At 32.7% G+C, this 27,969-nt stretch overlaps 2 protein-coding genes across 8 annotated transcripts; both read left to right on the top strand.

Moving 5' to 3' along the window:
- The first annotated feature begins 42 nt into the window (after positions 1-42).
- LOC148613106 (serine/threonine-protein kinase Nek7-like) lies at positions 43-14,006 on the top strand. 4 transcript variants are annotated; one of them, XM_088595147.1, is made up of 9 exons: positions 43-136; positions 3,564-3,647; positions 4,480-4,542; positions 5,768-5,878; positions 6,509-6,617; positions 7,590-7,697; positions 8,362-8,456; positions 9,001-9,114; positions 9,338-14,006. In XM_088595147.1, the coding sequence occupies exons 2-9, from the start codon at positions 3,636-3,638 to the stop codon at positions 9,611-9,613; spliced, it is 888 nt and encodes a 295-aa protein (XP_088451273.1). In that variant the 5' UTR covers positions 43-136; positions 3,564-3,635; the 3' UTR covers positions 9,614-14,006. The 4 variants fall into 4 exon arrangements, with proteins under 4 accessions (XP_088451273.1, XP_088451271.1, XP_088451272.1 ...); XM_088595145.1 differs by having other exon boundaries at positions 3,564-3,769; XM_088595146.1 differs by having other exon boundaries at positions 44-145.
- A 2,570-nt stretch (positions 14,007-16,576) lies between these two features.
- Positions 16,577-27,412, top strand: LOC148613105 (uncharacterized). 4 transcript variants are annotated; one of them, XM_088595143.1, is made up of 7 exons: positions 17,429-17,548; positions 18,013-18,129; positions 20,650-20,779; positions 22,567-22,615; positions 23,831-23,905; positions 24,407-24,562; positions 25,553-27,412. In XM_088595143.1, exons 3-7 carry the CDS (start codon positions 20,651-20,653, stop codon positions 25,570-25,572), a joined length of 429 nt encoding a protein of 142 aa, XP_088451269.1. In that variant the 5' UTR covers positions 17,429-17,548; positions 18,013-18,129; position 20,650; the 3' UTR covers positions 25,573-27,412. The 4 variants fall into 4 exon arrangements, with proteins under 4 accessions (XP_088451267.1, XP_088451268.1, XP_088451269.1 ...); XM_088595141.1 differs by lacking the exons at positions 17,429-17,548; positions 18,013-18,129 and adding an exon at positions 16,577-16,713 and having other exon boundaries at positions 25,553-27,374; XM_088595142.1 differs by lacking the exon at positions 18,013-18,129 and having other exon boundaries at positions 17,416-17,548; positions 25,553-27,374.
- The last annotated feature ends 557 nt before the right edge of the window (positions 27,413-27,969 follow it).

The raw sequence follows: 27,969 nt of genomic DNA, 5'->3' as shown, positions 1-27,969 counted from the left end.
TCTAGACTTTTCCATTCTGAAGAGAGATAAATTCCAATCGTAATCGAATGGCGTTGTCAGGAAAAATTAACTCATGCGCAACAACTACTTCCATTAAATTCCTAAATAGGTAAACAGGTGAAATATTGGAAGGAAGGTAAACAAGGTCAGCAAAAAGCAATATCCCCACGAAATTGATGAAACAGGCCCTTCCTCACTTTTCAGATTCCAACAGGCAGTGTGATCAAGTCTCTGATTCCACTGGCACCGAACCTATTTATTTATTTAAAAAAAAAGCACATTGACATTGTTAATAATCCTGTCACGGACTTTCTGTGGAATATAAATTTTGATATTTTTGTTCTGTCAAGACCAAAATGACATCTCCAATGATAGCTTGGCAATATGGTCTACTTCATACTATTTCTTTAGCTGAATCAGTTTGTCACTGTTACTGAGTAGTCTAACTCTGAGCCTAAGGTTTGATCCTTGGTGGCAGAGTGTAATTTTGTGAGTGAAATCATGCTCTCCTGTTACATTTGGTGCCCAACTTTAAAACCCACAGGTTTTGGATAGCTATAGTGAGCTAGTTAAAGAGTTCTTTATGGAATATAGACTCTTAGGTGAAAGAAGTATGATAGGATGACAGACCTGTGTTATAGTAGGTAGTGTGATTTGAATAGCTACATGTAGTAAATTGATTTTGCTAAAAGATTAATTCTCCAATATCAAATGATTTAAACGTCTCTGATAGACTTATTGTAAAAACTTGGAAAAAAATAGTTGATTTTTATTCAATGTGCACACTGTCGGAATTTGTATTCTATTAATCAAGGTACAAAACAATTCATATAATGTTAAGGTATTGATCATGCCTCTTCCAAGGTTAGAATCCTGTTGTATAGTTACCGAGACTTAGTTTTCTACTACTCTAATTGATAAGTCATCACAGCCTAGTTGATTTGCAAAATTATACCTCTGCCACTGATGATTGAACCCTAGACCCCTGGGTGACAAGCCAGTGACAGACTGATTCGGCTAAAGAATTAATCTTTTTGCCAAGTCAATTAACTGACTATATAAATCTTACTACCTACTACAACACAGGTAGGACTTCCTGATCCACAGGGTGAGGGGGACACAAATTTCACCCACCAATTTCATCACCTCAGAAAATTGACACATGAAACCCAGTTTTGCTGTACATGTATATATTTGCATGCAAAATAAAGCAAAAGACATCAATAAATCAACATGTTATTAAAATTTCTTCTTCTTCCTCTGGTATCCAGTTATCCATCACATATTTGATGATTACTAACTGCCTTGCATGCGTAGTAAAAATTAGTGATGAAAAACAAACAAAAGTCATGGGATTAAAATTTTTTACATTTTTACTGGATTTTATCAAATTTGCTAAGAGTTTGGTTCAAACATAATGTATGAAAAAGGAAGACAAGCCTGTTAGTTTACTTTGTGAAAGCATAAGCATGGAGAATTTCAGTTGATAAAGCATTTATAAAGGCAACTTCATTCATTAGTGCCTGGAAGATACATTTTTGTCTTCCTAATTTTCATACATGTACATGTATGTACATGTTGAAGATCTACTGTACATATTTTTGATATTGAATTCCTTTCAGTCATATAAACTGCACTAATCTTATATCATGTATATTGCTTAAGAAAGAACATGATGTAAGCAAATGCTTATACATGTTTAGCAGTGTTAGGTCAGTGTTCACACTAAATCCATCTTTGGAGTTCTTTTGTTCATTTGCCCTATTCATATCCCAAAATGTGATTCAAATGTCATTTGTTTTGATTGAATGCTTGTAGAACGAAAAAGAAATAGAATCAAAATAACACCAAAAAAATAAAATGTGAAGCTTTATTACAGGGATTGAAAGTTATTGTGTGGACCTACTTTATAAGCCTAGGCTTTTAGTAATTCTACATACTTAGCAGCCCATTCAACAATTTGTCAAGTTCCAATATTAGAATTCTGTATTTTGAAATGCTTGTGAAATATTTTACACATACATGTAAATGTAAGCAAATTTTCACATGTATAATGAAAATCTAGCACCACATTTTGCAACAGGTATTTAAGTTAAGGGAAATGAAATAGATATAAAAAATAGCAGATGTGGTTTGATTACCAATGAGACACTCATCCACCAAAAGCCAAGCAATGAACTTCTACAGGTCACCTCACTGTTTTCAATGAGACAGTATGATCCACCAAAAGCCAAGCAATAAACTTCTACAGGTCACCTCACTGTCTTCAGTGAGACAGTATGATCCACCAAAAGCCAAGCAATAAACTTCTACAGGTCACCTCACTGTCTTCAGTGAGACCGTATGATCCACCAAACGCCAAGCAATAAACTTCTACAGGTCCCCTCACTGTCTTCAATGAGACAGTATGATCCATCAAAAGCCAAGTAATCAACTTTTACAGATCCCCTCACTGTCTTCAATGAGACAGTATGATCCACCAAAAACCAAGCAATTAACTTCTACAGGTCCCCTCACTGTCTTCAATGAGACAGTATGATCCATCAAAAGCCAAGCAATCAACTTCTACAGGTCACCTCACTGTCTTCAATGAGACAGTATGATCCACCAAAAACCAAGCAATTAACTTCTACAGGTCCCCTCACTGTCTTCAATGAGACAGTATGATCCATCAAAAGCCAAGCAATAAACTTCTACAGGTCACCTCACTGTCTTCAATGAGACAGTACTATCCATCAAAAGCCAAGCAATCAACTTCTACAGGTCCCCTCACTGTCTTCAATGAGAGTATGATCCATCAAAAGCCAAGCAATAAACTTCTACAGGTCACCTCACTGTCTTCAGTGAGACAGTATGATCCATCAAAAGCCAAGCAATAAACTTCTACAGGTCACCTCACTGTCTTCAATGAGACAGTATGTTCCACCAAAAGCCAAGCAATAAAAATTGACCTAATCTGTAGAAAAAATGTAAAACAAATAGCAATTAACATAAAAAAATGATGACAACCACTGGACTATAGGTTCCTGGCTAAGGACAGGCTCATAAAATATGTGGCTGGGTTAAAAATGTTTGTAAGCACTCAACTCTCCCCTAACCAGGGAGAGTGGTCGGAAAATACAGCAATAAAGTGAACTATAGAAATATGTTGAATTAGGATTTAACTTTTTAGATAAGAATACAAACACTTTAACCAATCAAGAGTTAAGATAAACATGCAGGGGTTCCAATTTACTTTCAAAAAGTGAAATGTTCTGGACCTTTTTTGCATTCTAAATGAAAGGTCAGCCAAAAGAAAGTGGAAGGTTCCCAATAAGGGTGAATGTCAAGTATGATTGGTCCAGTACATAGGTACATTTGGTGAAAAAAAAATTCAATGGTCCTGCATCAGAAATTGAGGGTCCCAGACCTTAGACTAGCACTAATTTGAATCCCAAAGATACACATATTATAAGGTAATTTTGACTTTGGGCAAAAGTACTTGGATTAATGTATTGATACATTTCATGCTTGATAAACCTTTAACTTGCCATATCTGTTTCATTATCTTTTCTCTTATTTAGATACTGGCTATTCCAAAATGGCTGCTGGGGGAATGGAGCCAATGGATTTAGGAGGAACCCCACCCCCACCGGATGAACAAGACAGTAAATATGGTTGTTTAGCTAATTTCAAAATCGATAAAAAAATAGGAAAAGGACAGTTTTCAGAGGTCTATAGGGCTATCAATAAAATTGATGGTAGTGTTGTGGCTCTTAAGAAAGTTCAGGTAACTACATGGTATCATATGATATACCTATTCTCGTTATATTTAGTATAATTTTGTGTGCTTTGGAATTTCATACCATTTAATTTAAGTTGATTTTATGAAAAATGGCATTTTATAATAAAACTGGCAATTAACTGATTATGTCATAATGTTAGGAAGACAGGACTTTTAATTCAAATATTTTATTTTGTTCTGCATTATCTAATATAATTTTGGACTTGTGGAAGTGTGGAGTTTTTCTCACAAAAGAGACAAGATTTTTACTATTTTTAGCCATGTGAGATTTTCTTATCTCACCCATGGGTGAGGTCAACATCACAATAAAACGTTTTATGACATCTTGTATATTAAAGGGAATTTCAGCATGCAGGGCATACTGAATAGGTGTACTGATAACAAAATCAATATTAAAAGGGAGAAAAAAGAATCAAACACTGCCAGAAAATGCTACAAAATCTCAGACACCCTTGAGAAAGATAAATAACTCTGCAGTGCTTCATTAGAGAACTCAAAATCTTACCCTTAGATTTTTCAGATTTCTCTGTCTTGCACTCTTAGCAGTGTTAAATTCTTAATTTCTTTTGCATATAAACAGAAAAACAAATATTTTTTCTTAAATTAATTTTGAATCTGACATCTGACATTTTTTTATTGTAGAAGTGATTCTTGTTACAATAAACATTACTTAACAATTGGTGTTCTTTTAATAGATATTTGAAATGATGGATGCTAAGGCTAGACAAGATTGTATCAAAGAAATTGGTCTACTGAAGGTGAGTTGACAAAGTGAAACAAAGAGTTGCAACAAAATGTCTTTGAGATAATAATCCCAGTTTTGAAACTATATTTATACATTAATACAATAGTTGCTTATGTAGAGTTTTTTTTTCATGATTAATTAACTCCCCAAGGGACAATGATAGTGCCTGAATCATTGATAATAGATTGAGCAGTAGGCCATGACATTGTCAGTGTTGAAGTTTATCTCACTCATGAAGGATCAGTGTTGATTGTTATCTCACTCCTGAAGGATCAGTGATGATTGTTTTCTCACTACTGTAGGATCAGTGTTGATTGTTATCTCACTGCTGAAGGATCACTTTTGATTGTTATCTCACTCCTGAAGGATCAGTGTTGAAGGTTATCACACTCCCGAAGGATCAGTGTTGAACGTAATCTCACTCCCTAAGGATCAGTTTTGAAGGTAATCTCACTCCTGAAGGTTAAGTGTTGAAGGTTATCTCGCTCCCGAAGGATCAGTGTTGAAGGTAATCTCACTCCCAAAGGATCAGTGTTGAAGGTTATCTCACTCCCGAAGGATCAGTGGTGAAGGTTATCTCACTCCCAAAGGATCATTGTTGAAGGTTATCTCACTTTCGAAGGGAGGTTCATTTACTATTACTGCTCTCTTCATCTACAACTATTTCGTTAATTTCATTGAAGAATCTGAAGAAGACCTTACCTTGTGGTCATATGGAACACTTAAACTGTCTGATGAGATACACATTTGTTTACATGTTGTCAATTTTATATTACTTGCTGTGGTTTTATAATTACATGTAGTCATTTTGTATTTACGTTATGTAGGAACATATGGTCATGTCTTTGGCATTTTCACATGGTAATAACCTCTTGATATTTTAAGACACTTTATTTAATACCATGTGACTAATAAGAATAGTTCATTTTTCAACGATTTGAAATAAAAAAAAAATACAGCAGGACACTATCCAGTCATCAACAAAAATGATGATTAACAACAAACAGCAAGGTTTAATTTGAATAACTAAATTTGTACTATGTACAATCTTGAAACTCCTAAGGTGATCCAACTTGTACAATTCTGAAATTCCTAAGTTACTCCAACTTGTACAATCCTGAAACTCCTTATAGAATCCAACTTTTTAAATATACATAAAGCCCAAAGTGAATTTCTAATGGTATGTTAAATGTGGTTATATCTCACATGTACTGATAAATATGCTTCTTAATTTTCAGCAATTAAACCATCCAAATGTGATAAAATATTTGTCATCATTCATTGAGAATAATGAATTGAACATTGTATTAGAATTAGCAGATGCTGGAGACCTTTCAAGAATGATTAAGGTATTATATCCTAAGTTATTTGTTTTTGTAAGAGGGAAGGACACATGGGACTATAGAGATCTGATGGCCATCATTTACTTGTTTGACACTTTCATGATTCATTTACAGAGGTATTGAAATGTTTAGAAAATTTTAAATTAAAGAGCTTTATTTCGTTGGAATATTACATAATTTTCTATTTAATTTCTGTTAGTCCTTGTCAAAATAGATAGGCACACCACTTTAGGTCTCTATGGAAGAAAGTTTCACATACCAACAGCAGGTGCTCCTTGTATGAATCATGTCAGTCCATAGTTTTATAAAGAAAATTTCACACACCAACTGCAGGTGCTCCTTTATGAACCATGTCAGTCTATAGTTTTATAAAACAAACAATAATCTGATCTGGATCAATATAAACATTTATGAGTCATATATTTACATGATACAAATGGTGGAATGAAATCCAAAATGTTCTAAATCAGCTTTTCAGATAAATATTATGATAGGCAGAGTTAAAGGAATTGACCTGTTCGTTTTCTTAACTTTATTCTTAAATTGATGTTAAAATTGGTTGTTTACACATGTAAAATATTGGCAACATACAAAACAGACAAGCAATTAATTTTTATTCTGTCCTTTCCTTTTCAGCATTTTAAGAAACAAAACCGGTTAATCCCAGAGAAGTCAATATGGAAGTACTTTATACAGATCTGTAGTGCTCTACAACATATGCACACCAAGAGAATCATGCACAGAGGTAACGATAAACAGATATTCTTAATCTCTTGCCAACAAAACTTCAGGCCCTCCTTGTTCTTAATGAGGGTGTGTCATTACTCATTTTTATTGCCATATTCATGAAATAAATAAAAAAAAATTCATCATAAAATTTGTCGGGATAAAAAGTTAAAAATAAATGCCTCTCTCATTGTATTTTTAAAAAAGCCTAGGAACTAAGAAATTAACTTTGAATAGCCTTAAAAAATTAGCTTGGTTAGTTGGTACTTGTATTCAATGACATACATGTCGGTTAACTAAAACTTATTTGATAATTTTTTAGTGGAGTCAGGCTTGCTGACTTATTTTTCTTTCTTTGTACATATTTTTTTTTTGGTTATTTCATGTATCAACATTCCCTGTCTTTATCCTTGGACTATATTCTTTTGATTATTGCTTGAATCTCGGTTCCATTGACAACTCTTCCATGTTTCCAAGTTCTTGTATATAGTAACGATTTGAAAAGTTATTTATATGTTTTACTGTTGGTGAGTTAAGAAGTTATGGTAATATATATGTAGGCAAGAGCAAATTGAAATCCTGTATTAACTGTAGCATTCAATTTTAATGTATGGAAAATGTACTGTATTTCCTCTTTACAGTTATAAATTTAATCATTGATGAAAGTGTTGTGAAGTTGGGAGATCTTGGACTGTAAAGATTTACTGTTTTTTTTTCTCTTTAACACCAGCTAATGTGTTTATTACGGGTCAAGGTGTTGTAAAGTTAGGAAATTTTGGAAAATATTATACTGCATTTTCTCTTTATAGATATAAAACCAGCGAATGTGTTTATTACGGGTCAAGGTGTTGTAAAGTTAGGAGATTTTGGAAAATATTATACTGCATTTTCTCTTTAAAGATATAAAACCAGCTAATGTGTTTATTACGGGTCAAGGTGTTGTAAAGTTAGGAGATCTTGGAAAATATTATACTGCATTTTCTCTTTACAGATATAAAACCAGCGAATGTGTTTATTACGGGTCAAGGTGTTGTAAAGTTGGGAGATCTTGGACTTGGAAGATTTTTCAGTTCTAAGACCACTGCAGCTCATTCCTTAGGTAAGATACCTATTTCCCCATAGTAATTATTGGGGGAAATGGCAAAATGTTGCATTCTTGTTAAGGTTGTTATTCTAATGGATTGATTTACTGTTCCCCCGAATTTATTTTTTTTTACCTGTCCACAGTAAGATGTTGGTTGTAAATATGTCTTTGTGTCATTATTATTATTTTACTTTTTAGTTTATTTGGATGAAGTGTCATTGTTCTGTTACTGTGGATTTTATTAATTTTGTTATGGGAGCCTTTCAGACCTTACTTACAGGTGTGTTTATGCTTATCGAAGACACTTTGGTGAACTCTGATTGTATTTAGGTTATATGTTGGTGTATTTGTTTCACCATATCCAATCCTATTTCTCAATCATTTTTTAATATCGTCCATTCATCCATGTACATTGTGAGCATGGCATTTTTTCAACTAATTGGTGGAGTTGATGAAACTATGCGTGAATTTTATAAATATAATACATTGAGATGTGCCTGAAGAATGATAGATATTGTCAGATGTATGATTTTTTTTCTACAAGTTCAGAGTGGAGTTAGGATATCTGCTTTGGTTCTAGTTTAAATGAGACCAGTTAAAATTTTAATGAAAAAAATGCACCCAGTGATTTTCTGTCTCATCTATTTCATGACAACTCCTTTTTTTTGACTGATTTCAGTTGGCACTCCATATTACATGTCTCCAGAGAGGATTCACGAGACTGGATACAACTTTAAGTCAGACATGTGGTCTCTAGGCTGTTTACTATATGAAGTTAGTACATACAGTTTGACAATTTTTATAAAGGAGTTCTTTTTAATGTAGGTGATTGTATGGACAACTTTGACGCCATTTAAATTTAATCTAGTAGATATAGGTTTACTGTTTTATATTAGATAAAGAAGGAATATGGGATTTGAAGGCTACATAAACATTTATCGAAACTAGTTTCTGTTCGCTTGGCTCCTATTGCAATATCACCTGATCTTATGCCGGTTGACCCCAATTGACATATTTGAAGTCATACAAAATTAATTGTTAAAAAATTAGAAACATTCTTATAATGGATTCAAATTCAAATATTAAGAATTGGTTCATAATCAAACTTTAAGGACATCACAGTCCCGGACCTGTCAAAAGTAACCTGGTTTGTTCAAAGAGAATAAACCAGCCATAAAGCTTGTTACAAATCAAATTAAATTATTTGCAGATAACAGCACTTCAATCTCTTTTCTAAATTGAATTTTGTATTCACATTGTAAGAGGAAAGACCTTTGTGGTAATTTTCCTTAAACATTGTGTTTTTATGTCATTGTAGATGGCAGCACTTCAGTCCCCTTTCTATGGAGATAAAATGAATCTATACTCGCTGTGTAAGAAGATAGATCAGTGTGATTATCCCCCCTTACCATCTGATGTATACTCTGATGAGGTGAGTATTTTGTAATTAACTTGAGTGTTTAAATGGTCTGACATTTATTGTAATCACTTCCAAACATTTTTAATTGATTGATGTTAAGAATTCATAGAACTCACCTGCTTCACATGAAAGTTGACATCTATGGATAAATTTACATAAACACTGCTTTTGCATTTCTTTTTCATTTCTCATGTAAAATTATTCCTGAACTTATTTTTTACGTTTTACGTTTCAGTTGAGGAATGTTGTAGCTCTATGTATAAACCCAGTTCCAGACCAGAGACCAGATATTACATATGTATACAATGTTGCTCAGATGATGTTTGACCATTATAGCCAGCCAGCACTAAACCCATCCCCTGTCCCTGTCGACCCCATTCAGCAACAACAATTACAGCTTCAACTTCAACAACAGCAGCAGCTTCAACAACAACAGTTACAACAGCAACAGCTGGTTCAACAACAACAGATGACACAACAGCAGATTGAACAACAAAAACAGGTGGCATGAGCTCAGTTGCCGTCATGGATACATTATCATGTGACTTAAGATACCATGTTAGTTGTCATGACAACATAATCATGTCACTGAAATTCCTCTGCTGTAATTGTTTTAACTTTCACCAGATCATGTCACTTCCATTTGGTTGCCATAACAACTTAAAATGTGAGTTACTGTCATAAAGGATGAAATGGTTGCCAGGTCAGCCATTTTGTCTCAGTTGTTTGTTGTAAACAGTGTAATTAACACTGTGATATGAACTGTGATTTATTGTAGTGTGATTGTTACACCTTGGTAGGGATTGCCTATGAATTCTACCTCTTAATTATGCTGTGTCCAAATGACTTAATGTATTTTCATTTATTAACTCGCTTTAGGGGTAATCCCGGTTTTGAGGTGGTTGACTTACAAACAGTGGATCTCAGTCTAGTTTGATTGAATTGAATTTTCAACATTTGACCCAATTTTTTTCTACAGAAAGAGATGCAGACTGTCTCCTCATGCCTACTTTTGAAGACACTACATGAAGTTTCTTACTTATACAAGTTCTAAAATAGAATTAACTAGAACGTTTCATAAGATGCTTGTCACATTTAACATGTTGTGTGCATGTTTAAATTATTTCCTAAGGACTTGTACTTTCTTCATTCAGTATGAAGCATTCTGCACAATATGCACTTAAACTACTGTTTTATCTTTGAAATCACTCATTTACAAATTCACAGTAAATAATCATCTTGAAAATATCACAGAGTTTGTATTCTATAGAGAGATTTGAAGTTTTAGATAATCCTTACTGATAGTTGATCCCATGTAATTATTGCCAAAAACAGTTGTTCCCCAGCACATTGTAACTGTTCAACTCAAAATTTTAATTGTTATTACTATTGTAAACTGCTCATTGAAGATTTCTCATCATTCCATTAGGTAGAGTTAGAATTGGTGAAATACACATTTGATCTGTCTTACCAAATGGCATAGTTTGACTTTTTTCCTAATTTGTTCAACAACAAAAATATGAAAATTTCAACCCATCTGAAAGATTTTTTTTCTAATATTGTCCTTGGTGGTAGTGTTATTCATTAGTTAGAATTTCTTTGTGTGTGTGAAATTTGTTTTTTGGGACCCACTGTAGTTTTGAAGTAGGATATCCTGGGTATTAAAAGAGTCACTTAATCTATGTACCAGTATTTTTTTTTTCAAATATGCTTGTTAGAACAAGGGATGAATGTAGGCAGTATTGCTGAAGAATCATTTATTTGATAAATTTATAGCTTGTTTTTGCTCTCCCAAAATTAGGTATTTATATTTTTTTTTCAATTTAGCAGTAAAGTAATACATTTTTATCTTCACAGCCATTCATATTTCATATCATGTTTGTCTCTTATTTATTGGAAAAAATGTCTTAAGAAAAATACTGGTATTTCATATGGGTTTATTGCTGCCAACAGAATTTTTGTATTGATAGAAAATGATTGGATATATGATTTTAATACCAGTGAATTGACATGAATAATCTTGTCATGCAGATTATAGTAAATAATGAATTTATATTATTTAGTAATGGTTCTATGTATGTATAGTGGTTTCAAACTCTGTTATACCATATTTAAAATGAAGTACTTGTGTCTTATCAGTATAAAATCAAGAAATCCATCTTGTGCAGCTGATATCCGTCCTTGTAATTTTGATAGAATCTTTATTTGTGATGTTTCTACAATTTTGTTTTGTTTATATTAAGTATTGTTAAAACATTTTATGTCATATTTAAAGTACGTAAAGATGATGTTTAGGGAAATGATTTGGTCCTTGATTAAATGATGTGGACAATTGATGAAAAGATTTAAACTTCATTCCATAGATATGTAAATATTATGTTTTATAGAAAGTTGAAGTAGCAGTCTTAATAAAAAAATCAAGCAGAAGGTGATTCACGGGTGTCAAAACTCATCAAATTCAGTTTTATTTCTAATTCAGAAACAGTTAACAGACCATATAATCAGTCTTAGTTTGTAATTTGGTTGTTGCACTTTTGAAAAAAAAAAATTATATAGATTATATATGCAATTGGCACATTACCAGAGTTATGGTTCTTGATTCAGTTGTCTCAAAAATACAAATCTGAATATAGGAAAGACCTATCATTACACAAAAATGTAGCATATGTAGACTGAGAAAGCATTGTTTGGTGGGTTTTTCTACACCATGAATTACCTTTACCATAGGCAGTGACTAAATTTTTATATGGACAGATACTTCCATATTTTTCTCATTCATTTATTTAACGTTCAGGTGATTGTCATTTAACCAAGGAAAAACCAAGTTTATCCCCAGAACATCATCCTTGTTTGAGAGTACTCAAAACAATTGTCTATTTTATTCACTTCTTTTCATGGGTGTTTTTAAGAGTGTAACCAAATATAATACTGCTCTAATTGATATTAATGTGAAGAGGATATGAAGTATCCTAGTAAATTCATGGCAATTTATAATTTCTATCACCAATGTCTAAATGGTGATCATAAACTGTATAATTATTTGTGGTTAATATTCCAGATTTAATTGCATCACATAGCTATAGTCTGATTATTACTAAGGATACATTGAACTCTCATTTTTGTCCAAAATCGATCTACTGTTGTTTGTTTCAGCTTTTTTTATGGTTTATTGACATGGCAATAGTTTAGTCAATAGTGTTTATTTCATTGTAGGATTCAGTGTGTGAAATCATTTTTGTCATCCTTTTTTTATTTGATTGTTTTTTCTGCATCATTTTTATATGGAATTAGATATTGAAGATATCTGATTGTAGAGATTTGAATTGAGGATATCTTATTGAAGAGATTTGAATTGAGGATATCTGATTGTAGAGATTTGAATTGAGGATATCTGATTGAAGAGATTTGAATTGAGGATATCTTATTGAGGTTTACATTGAGGATACATGAGGTTAAAATGATAGATAGAATGAAGTTGACTAGCATACTGAATAGATAAGGCCATTTACAATTTGTTTCTGTGCTTTTTAGACCTGCCTGCAGCTGAAAGTTTAGATTAAAAAATACTACCTGGATATTTTCTTTGGCATTCCAGTCTTTTAACAGATTTGTAGAAGAAAAGGTTGTCCACCTCTTATTTGTGGAAATTTAATTTAAAGACATAAGAATGGAAAGGAATAGTTTAAAACTTGTCCCTTCCATCCCTAATCTTTCTTGAAATGTAAAAAAGCAGACAAATTAATTTTGAATGGCCTTAATATAACTGACTTGTGAAAGATGATGAACTTTATATTCTTTATTTGTTATGAAACATTCCTGTTTCAGTATGAAGATTATGTAACTCTGTTGACTTTCAATGAAATACATTTTCCATTTTTTTTCATTCATCAGCATTAGTCTAGACTACCAAAATCTTTAAGTCATAGACCCTCTCACAGTAATTGTATACCTGTTCATTATACCCCTACTGCAGGACCTATACAAGTATACTTTCTGTTTGGTGTCGTAAGTAATGGTTGAATTATTTGTAGTGAATGAATGTAATTTAGTTTTAGGAGTTTTTGCAATGGTTGATTATATCCCAAAGCTTGGTAATGAAGTTAAAAAGAGTAACAATATATTGTTTTTTGACTGGTCCAAATGTGCATGTCTCTTCATATCTTTCAGCTGCATTGTTCATGGTGGTTTTTTTTTTTTTTAAGTTTGATTAAGTACTGGTTACCACAAAAGCTTATGTAGGATGATAGGGGATCCCAGAGAATGGACCCCCCAGTAATGCTTGAAAATTTGTGTTGGTTATGTATAAATCATTGGATTTGGGCCCCCTTTCCATTATTTCTGGATCTTGAACTTGGGATTGATTTTTTAAAGAAAATCTGTGAGGTGGGGAGATGCAACATGTTTGTTCTGGGACTGTCTCAGTATAGGATGTACAAGTGTGTGCATTATACCTTCAATTATATTTCTGGGACTGTCTCAGTACAGGGTGTACAAGTGTGTGCATTGTACCTTCAATTATCTTTTTGGGACTGTCTCAGTACAGGGTGTACAAGTGTGTGCATTGTACCTTCAATTATCTTTCTGGGACTGTCTCAGTACAGGGTGTACAAGTGTGTGTTTTGTACCTTCTGTTATTCTAAACACATCTGTTATAAATGCAAGGAATTGGGTTTTTTTCAGTATTCTGCCTGACTTTTAGATAATACCAGTATTGAGTACATATTAGATTTATCCTATATACATGTAAAAGTATGGAAATTGATGCCATTGAAAGTCAACATAGATAATTTGTTATTTATCTGTTACTGTGTACATAGTACAAAGATAATATATTTCCTGAAGATTTGTGCAATCTGTGTACATAAACACACCATTAGATGTGAATAAAAAATTAATGAATGTTTTCTTCATGGATTATTCTGGGTTCAATTTACACAATCAAAGAAAAAAAAAACAATAGTAGCAGTAGAAAAAAATGTTCAACATCTTGGTTTAAAAAAGAATATTTTGCACACGGAAAACAGAAAGACAACACAGTAGTATTACAGTTAAAAATGTGCGTAGACACAACTTGAGATAAAAATCTCGACTTCAAGCTATGTCTGACATATGTGCATCCTTCATGGACTTCAGATCCAATTATTCGTGGAGCGAAACGATTATAGTTAGTTTTTTTCTGATTTTAATGAGTAACTTTCATCATAAAAAAACAAACCAAGCAGCATTTTACCTTCGTCAAAATATATTTAGTCGATAAAAATCAAATACAACTGTAACTAAAATAGGGTCTACATGAATACCTAATATGAATACAATTACACTATTAGAATGGTGGGATACGATGAAATGCAATCAATGCACCAGCGGGTAACCTTAATACAAAATAGTAAACACTTTCGGAGATCACAAACCACACCTTTAAAGTAAGCTCTGAAAGGCCCTGGCAAGAAAGGTAATAAAATCCCCAGTAGCAGAACGTTGACAATTCTTCAAATTTTAAGAAAAGACACATTACTGACCAACATCTCCTGACTTTACAGGCGCATGACATCTGCGGTGGGGATAAACTTAATATTCGTTCATTTTATGTATATGCTTAGTACATTTGTATATGGTGGCTCAATACAGTAGATGTAGACACTAAAGCAAGGTGACTTTAGATAATGCTTGAATTGACCAATGGTAAGTTTGGGTTTCTGTTGGACCGATTTTATTTTGGGTTGCTATTAGACCGATTTTACTTAATAGATTCAGAGACCTAAATGGTCTATGTATAGATAATGTGGTTTTTCACCCATTTAGTAATATATAATATGCAGAGTCACGACCGACACCGTATTTACAGTAAACTCGGTAAAGCATTAATAGAATAAAGTTCTTCAATAGCTAGAAAATCAGAGACAAGTACATGTAATTCAAAGATGCCAGTCGTCATAGTAACAAGACTGAATCGGAGAAAGGTCCAGTCGAACGATGCATTTGTTTACGTGGTTTTAACAGCCTCGGTCCTGTCTATGACCTTTCTGGTGTTTCTGGGACTTTCTATGTAAGTATGAATAAACAATACTCAAAAACTGTCAATTATATATAAAAAAAAGATACCGGTAATACTTAGTAGTGATAAAAAGAAAAGCGAATCGGACGAGGTCGAACTTGAATTAGGATGTGGAAAAGATTCGCAATTACAAATCAAAATAGACAGCTATCTTACAATTGAATAGCTCACGCAGAAATAAATACTGGGTGTTATGTATATATGATCATGGTGTGGATTGATTGATTTAAGAAAATATCAGCATGCTAGACAGAAAATATATTAACTTCTTGGACTGGTAATCCCTGATGAGGACGCTCGTTTTTCTTTTTTCAAACCGGTTAAACAGAACTTGTCAGCAGCGATACAAAGACAAGGGTAACAAATAAGGCTATCATTTCATCATAACATTTAGCGAAGTAATATTGGCCAGTAATTAGTTCACATTCCAGTATAATGGTCACCATCCAGTGCTGTTACAGAGGCTTTTTAAGTATTTTCTTCACGACACAGCCTTAGTCACGTCGAAGGGTTCTCCTTACAATACAGAAAGGATTTCAATACATTCCTAAACTAACAAAATCTTGACACAAATCACACGGGCAGTAGGTTTCATATATGTTACCATTTATGGTATACATCGTTTACAGAAACAACCTTTGGTCTGTTTTACTATACAACACTTTCTGTAGATTTCACGTTCTCTTTTTTAAGCCTGTAGTAAAAAGGCCTTTGCGATGTTTTACAGATGGTTGAAACACTTCTTAATAGTAATAGAGTAGCTTACTTTTTATGAATCTATTTTCATGAAACTTTTGAAATAGTTTGTTTCGATAAACAATGTTAACTAGCTCCGTTTTTCAATTGTCATAAAATATGATTTTCTGTTTTTAAGTTATGCGACTCTACATTTCATAAAAAGGGTGACTTCCCTTGTTTGCACTGTAACTAGAAAACACTTCCAGTAATTTCCGCGATACATTTTTGAGTTATGGGACTTATTTCAAACAAAAAAAAATGGGACATTTCCCTATTTTCGGACTAGAACTCAAAAGCGCTTCCACTCCATTGATTTAGGCCTTTGATTTCTTTTATCATAACCTTTGGAAACACAATTTTGGGATATTTAAAAAAATCGCATTGTCTGTCCCTCTAGGTGTCTGTCCATGTTTTCTTTTAAATGTCTTCTTGGAAGTATTTAAGTTATTTGACCACTTCCATGAAGATTGAAACCTTTCCTTTAATCACAATTAAAATCCAGAGCTGTATCAATTTTATCTCCATATTTGCCCATCAGTTCAGGAGTCGACCTCTGTTTATTTAACCGCACCCCGATGCATTTTATTAGCCTACATTCAAATATTGCTCTTTCAGCAAATATGTGCATCTTATAATGAAATTTTAAACCATGTGTTTAAAATCAATATATGAATCGGCAACATTGTACATCAGTCAGCAATGCTCCACTTATGTAGTACACAGTGAAGTATTCTGAATTATTTCCTTTTGTTTTTGTGTCATAACTCAGTTGAAAATGTGTGTATATGACCTGGTATACATGTACATGTCACAGTTGAGTAAGTAAAGCATTATTACTTTTTTACCTGATTAGTTTTTAACTAAAATTTCGATGTTTTTTTTTTTTTCATCAGTAGCGGATATGATCACGCCGTGTTTGTGTGTGTTATTGCATAGCAGCTTAAAGCGGTGCGTGATAGGACTATGAACTATGAATGTAGAAATGTGTCATATTTGCAAAAAAAAAAACTAAAAACAAAAAAAAAAAACAATATCAAAGCTTTCATCGACCTTCTCAAAAGTCTGAAAAACAAACAATGCAACCATTCAAATTTTTGCTCTGTCCTTCTTTCCCTCTTTAAGTTGCCTTACTTACAGTACAACTTTCTAGTCCCAGAAAGAAAAAAAAAAGAATTAAGGCAGATATATCTGACAACAAGTGATCTTATATATATATTTTTATTATCGATTGGATCATTTCCGATTAAGTCCCGTGTATGTAAAATAACAAACAAAATGTACTGAGACTGCATTAATATCTTGGACTTGGACCGTCGTCTTCGACGTGTTACTTTTATTGTCATAAGTCAAGGAGGAATTTTGTCGTTTTTTTTTTTATAATAATTTTACATTATACTGAGTTGCAAATAAGACCACTCCATGTGCGATTGCAGCACAGTTATAAGAAAAAACGTTAAAACAAAACAATCAAAACGTTATACAGGAAGTCAACCCTATAAGTTAACACATGTAAATATACACCACTTGAACATTGACTGTTGTGGTGTATGGAAAAAAGTTCGCTGTAAGATTAGGAAAACCCCCTTACCATTTTACCAGGCGTATGTACCTGAAATGATATCCTCGATCTATTGTGAGGAATTGGTGAAAAATGTATGTATTAAGTTTTAACACCTCTAACTATTAGCAAAGCTATGGCGGCCCTTCTTCCCGCTTAAAAAAAGGAAAAACTTTTTGATTCCGTTTCACATTTTTGGCGATGTCTGTAGATTCTCTGATTTCTACTTCTATTTTTATTTTCGCCGATATTGAAGCCCCTTATTTTACCAGGAAAAATGCATTTCATCATTTTTTCACAAAGTTCGTTTTATTTGTCTTTACAGTAAAACTTCACAGAAGTCCTCCCACCCACACACTTTTCAATCAATTTATACGTTTCCATGACATATGGTTTCTATTAACCTTGTTAAATAAAAAAAATGAAAGCTCTTTCTAACACATTACCCAAAACATGTAGTGAAAATGCTTGTCGTGCAATACCATATCTACATGCATATCATAACAAGAAAAATTACATTTGTCTTTATTATTTTTTATAATTCAAAACTGGTGCACAGGACGGTTATGTCATTGCAGAAATTTAAACAAAATGTTATCCACGAGAAGATCCTCTTTTAAAGTACCTATTCAACTATTCATCAGAAATTAAAAGTCGGACACCAGACACACTAAACGTACGTGCACATTTGGCAATAGTCCTAAAAGTACTAAAGCTGACAAAATATTATCAAACAATATATTTTATAAAACAGTATCCTATGTCACCGATTATAAAGCTTTAAAAATAATGTCAGTCCTTCACTTCCCATAAGACACATGTAACACAAAATAATACAAGGATCAAAGTATTTATTGGTTAAAATAAATCCTTGACATTACATCCAATACACACTCGTACTAACAATAGAACTGGCTTAATTAAATACCGAACGAACATAGGTAAACCCCTTCTACATAGAAAGAATAAAAATAGCATTCACCTTGCAAATAAAAAAAATCTATCATGTCTTCGGCTCGTGGTACCGAGAAGATTTTCGATTCGGATCATATAAGTTCCAAAAGTCGCTTATTTACAAGAGTGGACAGTCGTTATTGTATTATTGCATTTGAAATTAGTTTTGGAGAATATTATATATGAAAAATCAAGCGTCTTTGGAAAGTGCAAGCATGTAAGTTTTTCTCATATTATTCTTCTGATTATGCAGAGTGTGCATGTATGTAAACATTGCAGTGTAAACAAATGTGTCAGCTGGTGCTAGTCGGCAATTATTTTTCTTTGAAAGCTATTTTTCTTCTAAATTTGATGATACGATCTTGAAGAGAATAATTGAATTTTTTAATTTATTGTAGCTTTACCGTACATCGGAAACCATTATTCTTTGAGGCATAACCGTTACTCTTATATAGAAGACAAGATATTAATCTATATGAAGCAAATCTAAACCCTTCAGACTTAGATCCTCTTAAATTCTTATTAGATATTATTACAATATAGGCGAGGATGCAGGCTATTCATGAAATACCTGGTATACTACCGAATAATCAAATATGACTGAATGTATAAGGTTTTTGTATAATGATACCCAGTAATAAGCCTTATAAATAGATAATGGAAAATTTCGTTACCCTGTACTTACACATTGGTTCTTTCATTTCCCGCTTGAACAACATCTACTATCTAATATAACGAAAATAGATATTTTGAATAACAACTCTATCGGGATGACGTCAGCTAAATTTGTCATATAACTCTTTTCCATAGAAGCTAGACCAATCAGTAAAATAATATAAAAAAATATTTAATATCAAGAGATGGATTTCGGATATTAGAATCTCCCTTTCGTTGAGACTTTACCAATATGACTGGTACAAATGGGCAAATATAATAGTCTGCAACCACCTTTTAATTTCTATTTATGACCCTCTGTATTCTGGACCTGCCTTTGTTAATACCTTGTTTATACACACGTCTAAACTGAACACATTACGTGTGGTTTATGCAGTTTTTCGGTTTACATAGATTCATGGTGCATAAAAAAAACTGTTTATACAGTATTCGGATTAGACACTGTAGGTATACAAGTCCAAGATATATCATAAGAACCAAATTCATTCATGACAAATATATCCACGATAATACGATCTTGCTCAGTCACTGGACGCAATTATATAACAAAGTCTGCAAACCCGATAATTTGCACAAGAAAAATACATATCTCTTGGAATAATACTTTAATAAAAGTATTTTAAGTACAATGGTGAATACACTGACATCAATCATGTCAGCAAGCAAGAAACGCAACAACGTCATCACATTAATATATCGTGATTTAGTCTTAAATAACGTTTGAATTCAAACATTCCAGGTCAATATATCACTATTATAGTTATTCATTTCAATATGAAACATCTGTTAATGTTTCAAACAAAGTTTCCAATAATGTCATATCACAAACAATGACCAATCCGCGGAAAAGGACAGGAAACAACGAAATATACACAAATGTCCTACATGTTGCCCGGATGTCTGACTATGTTATCTTGTCAGTGCCCACGGACACTTGGACATGCGTTGCATCAGACTTAAACACAGGTCAACATTCACAAGTAAAAAATCTAAATGACGAGTAGAAAAACACGGCAACCTTGGTAAAATTTAGAAACTGACATATCATCAATTTAGCTATGTCAAATTATTCATCACTCACACCATACTATGAATATTAAGCATGCATATTTAGAGAAAAACATCTTTATCGAACAAATAGTGCATTTCTGTTATATTAGGATTTGAAAAGTGCAAAACAAAACGAAAAAAGACTAATATCGTCTGTGTACTAACCATTAAGAAGCTTAGAGGATAATTATATTTACAGAACAAAAAACCGTAAAACAAACAAAAAAAAAACTATCACAAAGCAGTAAAATACAATATATACAGACCTATATCGGCAACAAAACAAAAGTTCAAAGCAAACAAAGTGGAGTTTTAGTAAATTAGTAAATTGCCATAATGAATGTATAACGATTAAGATATATATTTCACATATTTTTTTTTTTTTTTTTGCTAAGCATTTGAATTCGATTTGGAATATTTAAATAAATACTAACACCCCACAAAACGTTCTCAACAATTTTGGTTGCTTATTCGTATAATGTTCTATTAACAATGTTTTTTTTTTTTGCTTTATTAGAATGAGTGGAGCTGAATTTAAGGTGGGTGACATCGTCGCCACAGTTGTCATAGTCCTGTCGTTATTCCTGGCAGTCGGTATTGCAGTGCTCTGTCGATGTCATAAACAAAATAAAAAGAAAGACAAACAGGTATGTTTAAGCCAAAATGAAAATTGTTTGTTTACTACACAGTAAAAATTGCAATGTATGTTTTTCGTATGTTTTAAAGTCATGTGAACAGCATATTTTTGCCATATGTTTAGGACCACCATGAAATATGAAATACAAGTTTTAAGGAAGGGTATAATCAAAGGAACAAAGATTTTAGAGGAAATCAAAAGAAATTAATCTAGGAACAAAGACCAAACATGGAAAACAGACAAACACAACAAAGAACATAAAATAATCAAAATAATCAAAATAATACAAGGAAATTGACACAAGTAAATTGAGCAACTCGGACACCACTAAAATTGGGTGCATGGACCAGGTGCACCGGTAGGGTAAGCGTCCTCTGCTTTTCTAGAAACACCCGCCGAGTTGCTCACAACAAGCCAAGTCCTGGCTAGACGAAAGAGGAATGGAAAACTGTGACACGTTGAACAAATCAGTTTTTATGGTGCAGATTGATACATTGTAACGATCCTCGAGTTGACGATGACGACGGTTTAATTCTTGAAAATAAATAACGATATAATTAATGAATCACAAATGAATGAAAATCATAAGGCAATTAATTATATGTTTTCCATAGGACTTTGAATATGAAAATATTATGGTTTCTGCATGAATTCGGAAGTTATATGTTTTGATGTATTATAAACTGCACGGAGAGAAATGTTTTTGGTTCCAAAACATATAACATCTGTTGCAGTTCTTCCTGTCAATCCTTATGAGTATGTGCACGAATGATTCTATTCTTTTCAGTCCAGACAGTTGTTTGTTTACCAACCTAAACAGTATTATTTTTCGTTCAAGTAGAATTATATTGCCGTTTTCATATGACTGTTTAAAGCATATTCTAAATCTGATTCATGGCGCAAGGTGTCTTGAGAAAGAAATGTGTTTTTTTTTCTCCTTTGTAAACTACATATAATTAGTCGGAAGTAGTCGCCGATTGGAAACATAGAAATATTTTAAGGTTGACTGGTACAAACGTTTAAACATGAAATTGGAGAAATATGCACCATACTTTAATATGTTCGTGTAATATAATTTTTTTTGTGGCTATGCCTTTTTAAGTATGGTAAAATAGTGTGACACCATACAAGATGTTACAGTAATTTGTTTTGAATTGTACCGTTAAAAGCTGACCTCGTGCCAATTTTGGATCCCGTGATTAATTTTGACTATTGGTTTTGATTACTACATACTGAACAAAACATTTTGGCAATATGTCCTTAATCCTGAACTGAATATCGATATTGGGGGGGGGGGAATTCCATCGGATGATGTCCTAGCTGACACTGTCCTTAATCCTGAACTGAATATCGATATGTGGGCGAAAATTCCATCGGACGATGTCCTAGCTGACACAACTATTACAGAAAAAAACTGAAAAACGATAAAGTGGCACAGCCCAACCCTTCAAATGCGCACTGAATGGCAATATCTTGTCTTTGTCCACCAACAAATTATTTGCATGGTCGATAAAACGCAAAACCAAAATTTAACAAGAAAAGACAGTACCAGTTCTTCACATAATTCTTATGACTTTTACCGGTTGAATATGATCTTGAATCTCTTATAAAAGTATGTAATCATTTTGAAAGTAAAATTTGCTATAACCTTGGTTTCCTTGATTTTTCTTTTACATTTTTTACAATTTTTAAAATGATATTGACGTCAACATGTAAATAAAACACGTTTGTCTTGTATTATGTAACTTAGGCTTATATTTAGAATTCTGTTGATGATAAATGAATATATAATTACAGATAATTGTAAACAGAGAGGCCACATATATTCCGGTATCCAAAATTATGGGTAAGTATTATCTGGTTTACTTTGATTATGATGACATCGAATTTGTAGAAAACAATACACGATTAAGTAAACTGAAAAACAAAAAAAAACAAAAACAAAAACAAAAAAACAGGTGTACATTCTTGAGATGTGTAAGCTTTGTTAATTGAGTGATTGATTCAAACACTCTACTGTTACAGCTATAAATGCCAGGATTGTCATTATTTACCCTAAATAAACCCACATTCATCCTCCTTACTTCATCTTCTCTAAGCATCTTAAAATATTTTGTAGAACTATCACTAACAAATACTAAGTAAAACCATAAATTAAGAAATTCCGTTTGGTTTCATTTGTCTACGGAAACTGATTTTTATTCTTGCTTACAACAAAATTTAAAGACTTGTTGAGCAAAATATAGTAAAAGGGTTTACAGTTAAAATGACGAGAAATTGAACCGGGAATTGTTTTGTTTTGGTCATTTTATTGTTTTGATTCTGTGTCACGTTGTAATTTTTTTAAATCTTTGTTTTCCTTTGGTATTCTACTAGAAATCTTTGAATGTACCTTTATTGTAGGTCGGTGATATAAATAAATAATATGTCTTTTTAACTCTGACATAAAAATATATACATGATCCATCCATGTTATTTATGATATAACATTTTCCATTATGGTACGGTCATTAACTTCTTGTGTCATTTTAACATTTTGACAAAATACCGTCAATTTTACGGACATTAAGGGCATTCAGTTCATATTTTTGTAGCGAAAATAAAGCATGATTACAAAACAAAAGTTGTTTAATGTATAAGTACCTTATCTTCTTAAATGATAGTCAGTTATAAAATGTAAGTGTTGTAATAATTGTAAAACCACGACATTTAAAAAAATATGATTTTAAAACGTTATTTTAATTTTCAAATAGAAATCCAAGGCAATGAAAACATCCAAAGCCTTAAAAAAAATAAACAAAACAAAACAAAACAAAAAAACAGTTCAAGAAATCAAGCGGTATTTATAATGTTAACAACGCAAAGAGATATGAAAAGGACACTACATTTTTTTTCCGCAAAGAAAAGGCGAATCTCTGAGAGAGAGAGACCAAACAGAACGTATAGTAATTGACATTAAATGCTAATTAGATATTGGTTTTTAAACTCCTTGAAAAAATATGGCACTACGGAAAAATTGTAGACACTAATGTGAAATAATCATATCTGTTTTACAATGTAGGCTCTGCATGTGGAGTGTGTTTAGATTCCAAGGATTCTAGAATGGGCCAAGTTGTCAAATTGCATTGTAACCACAGTAAGTAATATTTTTAAAAAATCTCTTGTTTGTACTTCGCCCGTATGGAGTTATAAAGAATAATGAAGGGAATCAATATTCTAGTGGAAATCAAAAGAGTGTCATCAGACGGAGAAAATAGGCACACACAACAAAGGACATAAAATAACAAAAATAATACATACACCAGCGGTTTACAGTTATTTGGAATCTTTAATCATAACTATCGTCGCTATCAAACTATATTATTTAGAAGTTTGTTTTTATTGTGTGCAATTTATAGTTATATTTCAGGCTGTAGGGTTGACTGTTTCAGGGATACCACAAACATTGTGGTGATATACTGGCAAAACTTTTACTTTCCTTTACAGAAATCATATGTTTTTTTGTAAACTTGACAAGGGCAACAACAAAATAAACAGCTTTTGAAATTATCTTGTGCTCTGATTGTTTTATTTTTCATACAAATACAAAACACATACTTAGCATCATTTCAATCCCTTAAAACACTTATTTTTTCAGCATTTCACTCAAAATGTATGGCAGAATCACTGAAGCGACAAACGAAATGTCCTTTGTGTAGACAGCGTGTTAAACAGTTTACTCCAACCCGAAGATTCATAGCATACGTAGAAAATAAAATAAACCGGCTGAGAATTTCATATACTGGTGTAATTGGTAAGATTTATATTTGAAATATGTCCGTTTGTTCCTTGCTCCTAGACTGTTTCTCAACCATTGAACCGCCCTGGACTGTGTTAATTTTACATTGTCCATATGGGTCCTTCCTTTCCCAATGAGCATACATTCACAATGTGAAAGCCTTCATGTATGTGGTCCAAGCATTAGTAAAATACTACGTTTGACTCTTGTCTCCTTACTATTGTGAATGCTACGATTGACGCTAGTGCAGCCTTAAAGTAACAAATTGTCCATTCTATGGTATTTAGAGTGATGGGAATTGGGGAACGGGAAATAGGTAACGGGAATTTCGAATGGGGATGATGAAGATTCTGAATGGAAGAGTCAGCGAATGGGTTTATTTATTTTTAAAATGAATATTTAATTTTATTGAAACAAAAAGTACTTTAAAATGTTAAAGAATTTAAAATAAAATCAAACATTGAGTTCGAATGTAGAAATATGATCATGAAAATTGCTAAGGTGAGAAAGGGGTAAAGTGGGTAATAGGGAATGGGTATTTTCTACGAAGAGGATAGGAAGTGGTAGAACTGAGAATTGTTTATAGGGAACATTAGAATCGGAGAAAGGAATATTGGGGGATTGTACATGATGTAAATGGGAAGTGTATAAATCGAAAGCTATATTTGTCACTAATTCAGTTAAAATTAACACACCCCCATGACATTATCTAAACAAAGTGATATTAAACACCACCAAGAGACTGAGAGAAAACTTAGAAAATCGAAAAAAAAACAACGAACAACATGCATCAAAAGATTAGAAAAATAAGAAAAACGAATACATTCACACGAACTTAAAAGAATTGAGTAACCCGGGTGGACAACATGCACCGGAAAGGTAAGCTGATTATCAGGTAAGAAAAAAAAGTAAATAAACAGCGAACACCTACACAACACACAAAGACCATAATCAAGTGCCATATGCTAAATTATATTAAATCTATGAAAACATATTCTTTTACAGACGTCGAAAGCAATGTCTGACGGAACATGACTTCCCAATGTACCGACTCAATGAGCTAATGTCAATGTGTACTACGTTATTGTTTGACTACACATACAAGTTCATCACGTGAGTCTCGGTCATTTAATCGTCAGAAAACGGTGCTAACAACATGACGATGTCGGAACTGACTCTGCAAGAACTGTTCGACAGTGCAGTTGAAAATATCATTATGTAAAAACTACTATCAATATATGTCATGCTTTGTGAGGGTATCAAGATGTGCCATTGTGAATTACTACGCCTAATCTATCAGCATGAATGATTAGACATTGACAAACTGACTGCAAGAATCATACCATTATTCATGAAAACGAATATCTAGTCCAAATTTCTGAGGTGAAGTTTCATTGTATGAAAGAAGAGTAATCCAGGGAACCAAGGTTATAGCAGTAATCAAAAGAATGCAATCCAGGGACAAAGACATGAAGGATGGGAATGTCTTGGGACACTGTGTGTGTGTGTGTGTGTGTGTGTGTGTGTGTGTGTGTGCAATATCACTTTACAATTAGAATAAATAAGAATGCTTTGAAAAGTCGAATGCGTTGTTCTAATAAACGCCATTATGTATATGCAATATTTATGTAATGATAGTGCATTATGTTTATGCAGTTTTATAGAACAATGTCATCACAGGACTTTCATTGTAAATCTGTTAATGATTTTTGATCTATTTTTATTTTCTTCACAAATCACAAAATAAATTTGGTTTTTGATAAGCTATAAAGGTCTTGACAAAAATTAATAATTCAGTTGACTTATTTAAGGTCCTGTCTTGAATTATTATTGATCTTGTATTATATTTTTATTTTCTGTTACTTCATAATTATATTGGAGTAAAACAGAACCACCAATATGAAAGAAGTTATATATTTTCATGTATATTTCAAAAAAGGATATCTTTTTGTGAATGAACATACTTAGTTTTTAGTCCCTTACCGCTTCATTATGAACTGACATGAACATTTTCCAACAAAATCGAGTTGATGATTACGATTATTTCAATAATTGTCATAGGAAACAAAAAACTGTTTGAAATGTAGTATTATATTTCTATTAATAAAAAAGTTGTGAATACAGTACATGACTGCCTGTCTTTTTATCATTAGTCCTCTTAAGACTATTTGGTTCTTAAATTAATGCGTAGTAAAGATCTGGGATATCTTCCAAGAGTGAGAAATTCATTCCGTCTTTTCCCGAGTAGAGCGTAGCGGAACGAGGGAAAGACGTAGAATTTCTCACACGAGTGAAAGATATCCCAGATCTTCACTATTCACGAGTACAAGAACCCATTTCTTTCGTTTAAAATAAATACAACTATACGAATGAATGACGTTGAAAAATGGAGCAAATTAATGCGCCCGTGTGAAAATGTATGTCATGTCAGTTAAAATAAATACCTTAAAATAAATGCTCAGTTAAACCAATTACTGTATAATTGCAAAGAATTATAATTCCATGATTCACAGAGATCATTCGTTCGACTTCATTGTTAAGTGTAAATGCGGGGCCGGGTTCAGACATTTTGAAAAGGGGAGGTGCCAAAAGGAGGAAATTTTGACATTTTACTAGTATTTATTTATGAATATTTATGAGCTTTGCCGGGACTACTTTTTTTACCTCGCTTTTGATTGGTTGGCTTTTCCAGTAAAGACAGGGTCACTTGCCGCTGTCTTCATCGGAAATCGATCAAAAACAATAGAAATTTCTTTCTTTTAGCATTTCATTGTGTTGTAGCGTCATTTTTTACACAATTAAGAAAAAATATTCACTTTCTTGGATAAAAATATTTCTAGAACAATAAGATATCAATGTTTGCAATTGAGTTTTTGAAATTTCTCTGTTCTGCAATATTAGTGGTTTTAGATTCTAAGTAAGGTAGGCGTCGTCTGCTTTTCTAGAAACACCCGCCGAGTTGCTTATAAAATGTCAAGTCCAGGGTAGACTACAGAGGAAAGAAAAACTATGAAATAGTGAATGAGTAATCAATGGAACCAAGGTTATAGCGGTAATCAAAAGAATGTAATCCATGGACAAAGACCAGACATGGAAAACAGACATACACAACAAAGAAGATAAAGTAACTAAAATCATACATACAAAGTAACAAAAGCAAATGAGCAATTCGGACTCCACTAAAAAGTAGAAGCTTGGACCAGGTGCACTGGTAGGATTAGCGTCCTCTACTTTTCTTAAAACACCCGCCGAGTTGCTTATAAAAAGTCAAGTCCGGGGTAGTCGAAAGAGGAAAGGGAAACTATGACACGTTGAACAAATCAGTTTTCATAGCGCAGATGGATACACCGTAACGATCCACGAGTTCATGATGACGACCATAAAACTCCAATGGCTTCAATCTTGTAGCAACATAATCCTGT

This window comes from Perna viridis, chromosome 7, assembly GCF_037379345.1.
Source record: "Perna viridis isolate PV_CMFRI_1.1 ecotype Kerala chromosome 7, ASM3737934v1, whole genome shotgun sequence".
Lineage (NCBI taxonomy): Eukaryota > Metazoa > Mollusca > Bivalvia > Mytilida > Mytilidae > Perna > Perna viridis.
This window is presented reverse-complemented; position numbering and strand designations above follow the sequence as displayed.

What these genes read in the sequence shown, in the direction of transcription:
- LOC148613105 (XM_088595140.1), top strand. Translation starts at nt 18,590, where the DNA reads ATGAAAAATCAAGCGTCTTTGGAAAGTGCAAGCAT. An exon ending in ATAAAAAGAAAGACAAACAG is followed by an intron (nt 20,780 to 22,566) that starts GTATGTTTAAGC and finishes ATATAATTACAG; the next exon opens with ATAATTGTAAACAGAGAGGC. An exon ending in CAAATTGCATTGTAACCACA is followed by an intron (nt 23,906 to 24,406) that starts GTAAGTAATATT and finishes TTATTTTTTCAG; the next exon opens with CATTTCACTCAAAATGTATG.
- LOC148613106 (XM_088595145.1), top strand. Translation starts at nt 3,581, where the DNA reads ATGGCTGCTGGGGGAATGGAGCCAATGGATTTAGGAGGAACCCCACCC. An exon ending in ACCTTTCAAGAATGATTAAG is followed by an intron (nt 5,879 to 6,508) that starts GTATTATATCCT and finishes TTTCCTTTTCAG; the next exon opens with CATTTTAAGAAACAAAACCG. An exon ending in TAGGCTGTTTACTATATGAA is followed by an intron (nt 8,457 to 9,000) that starts GTTAGTACATAC and finishes ATGTCATTGTAG; the next exon opens with ATGGCAGCACTTCAGTCCCC.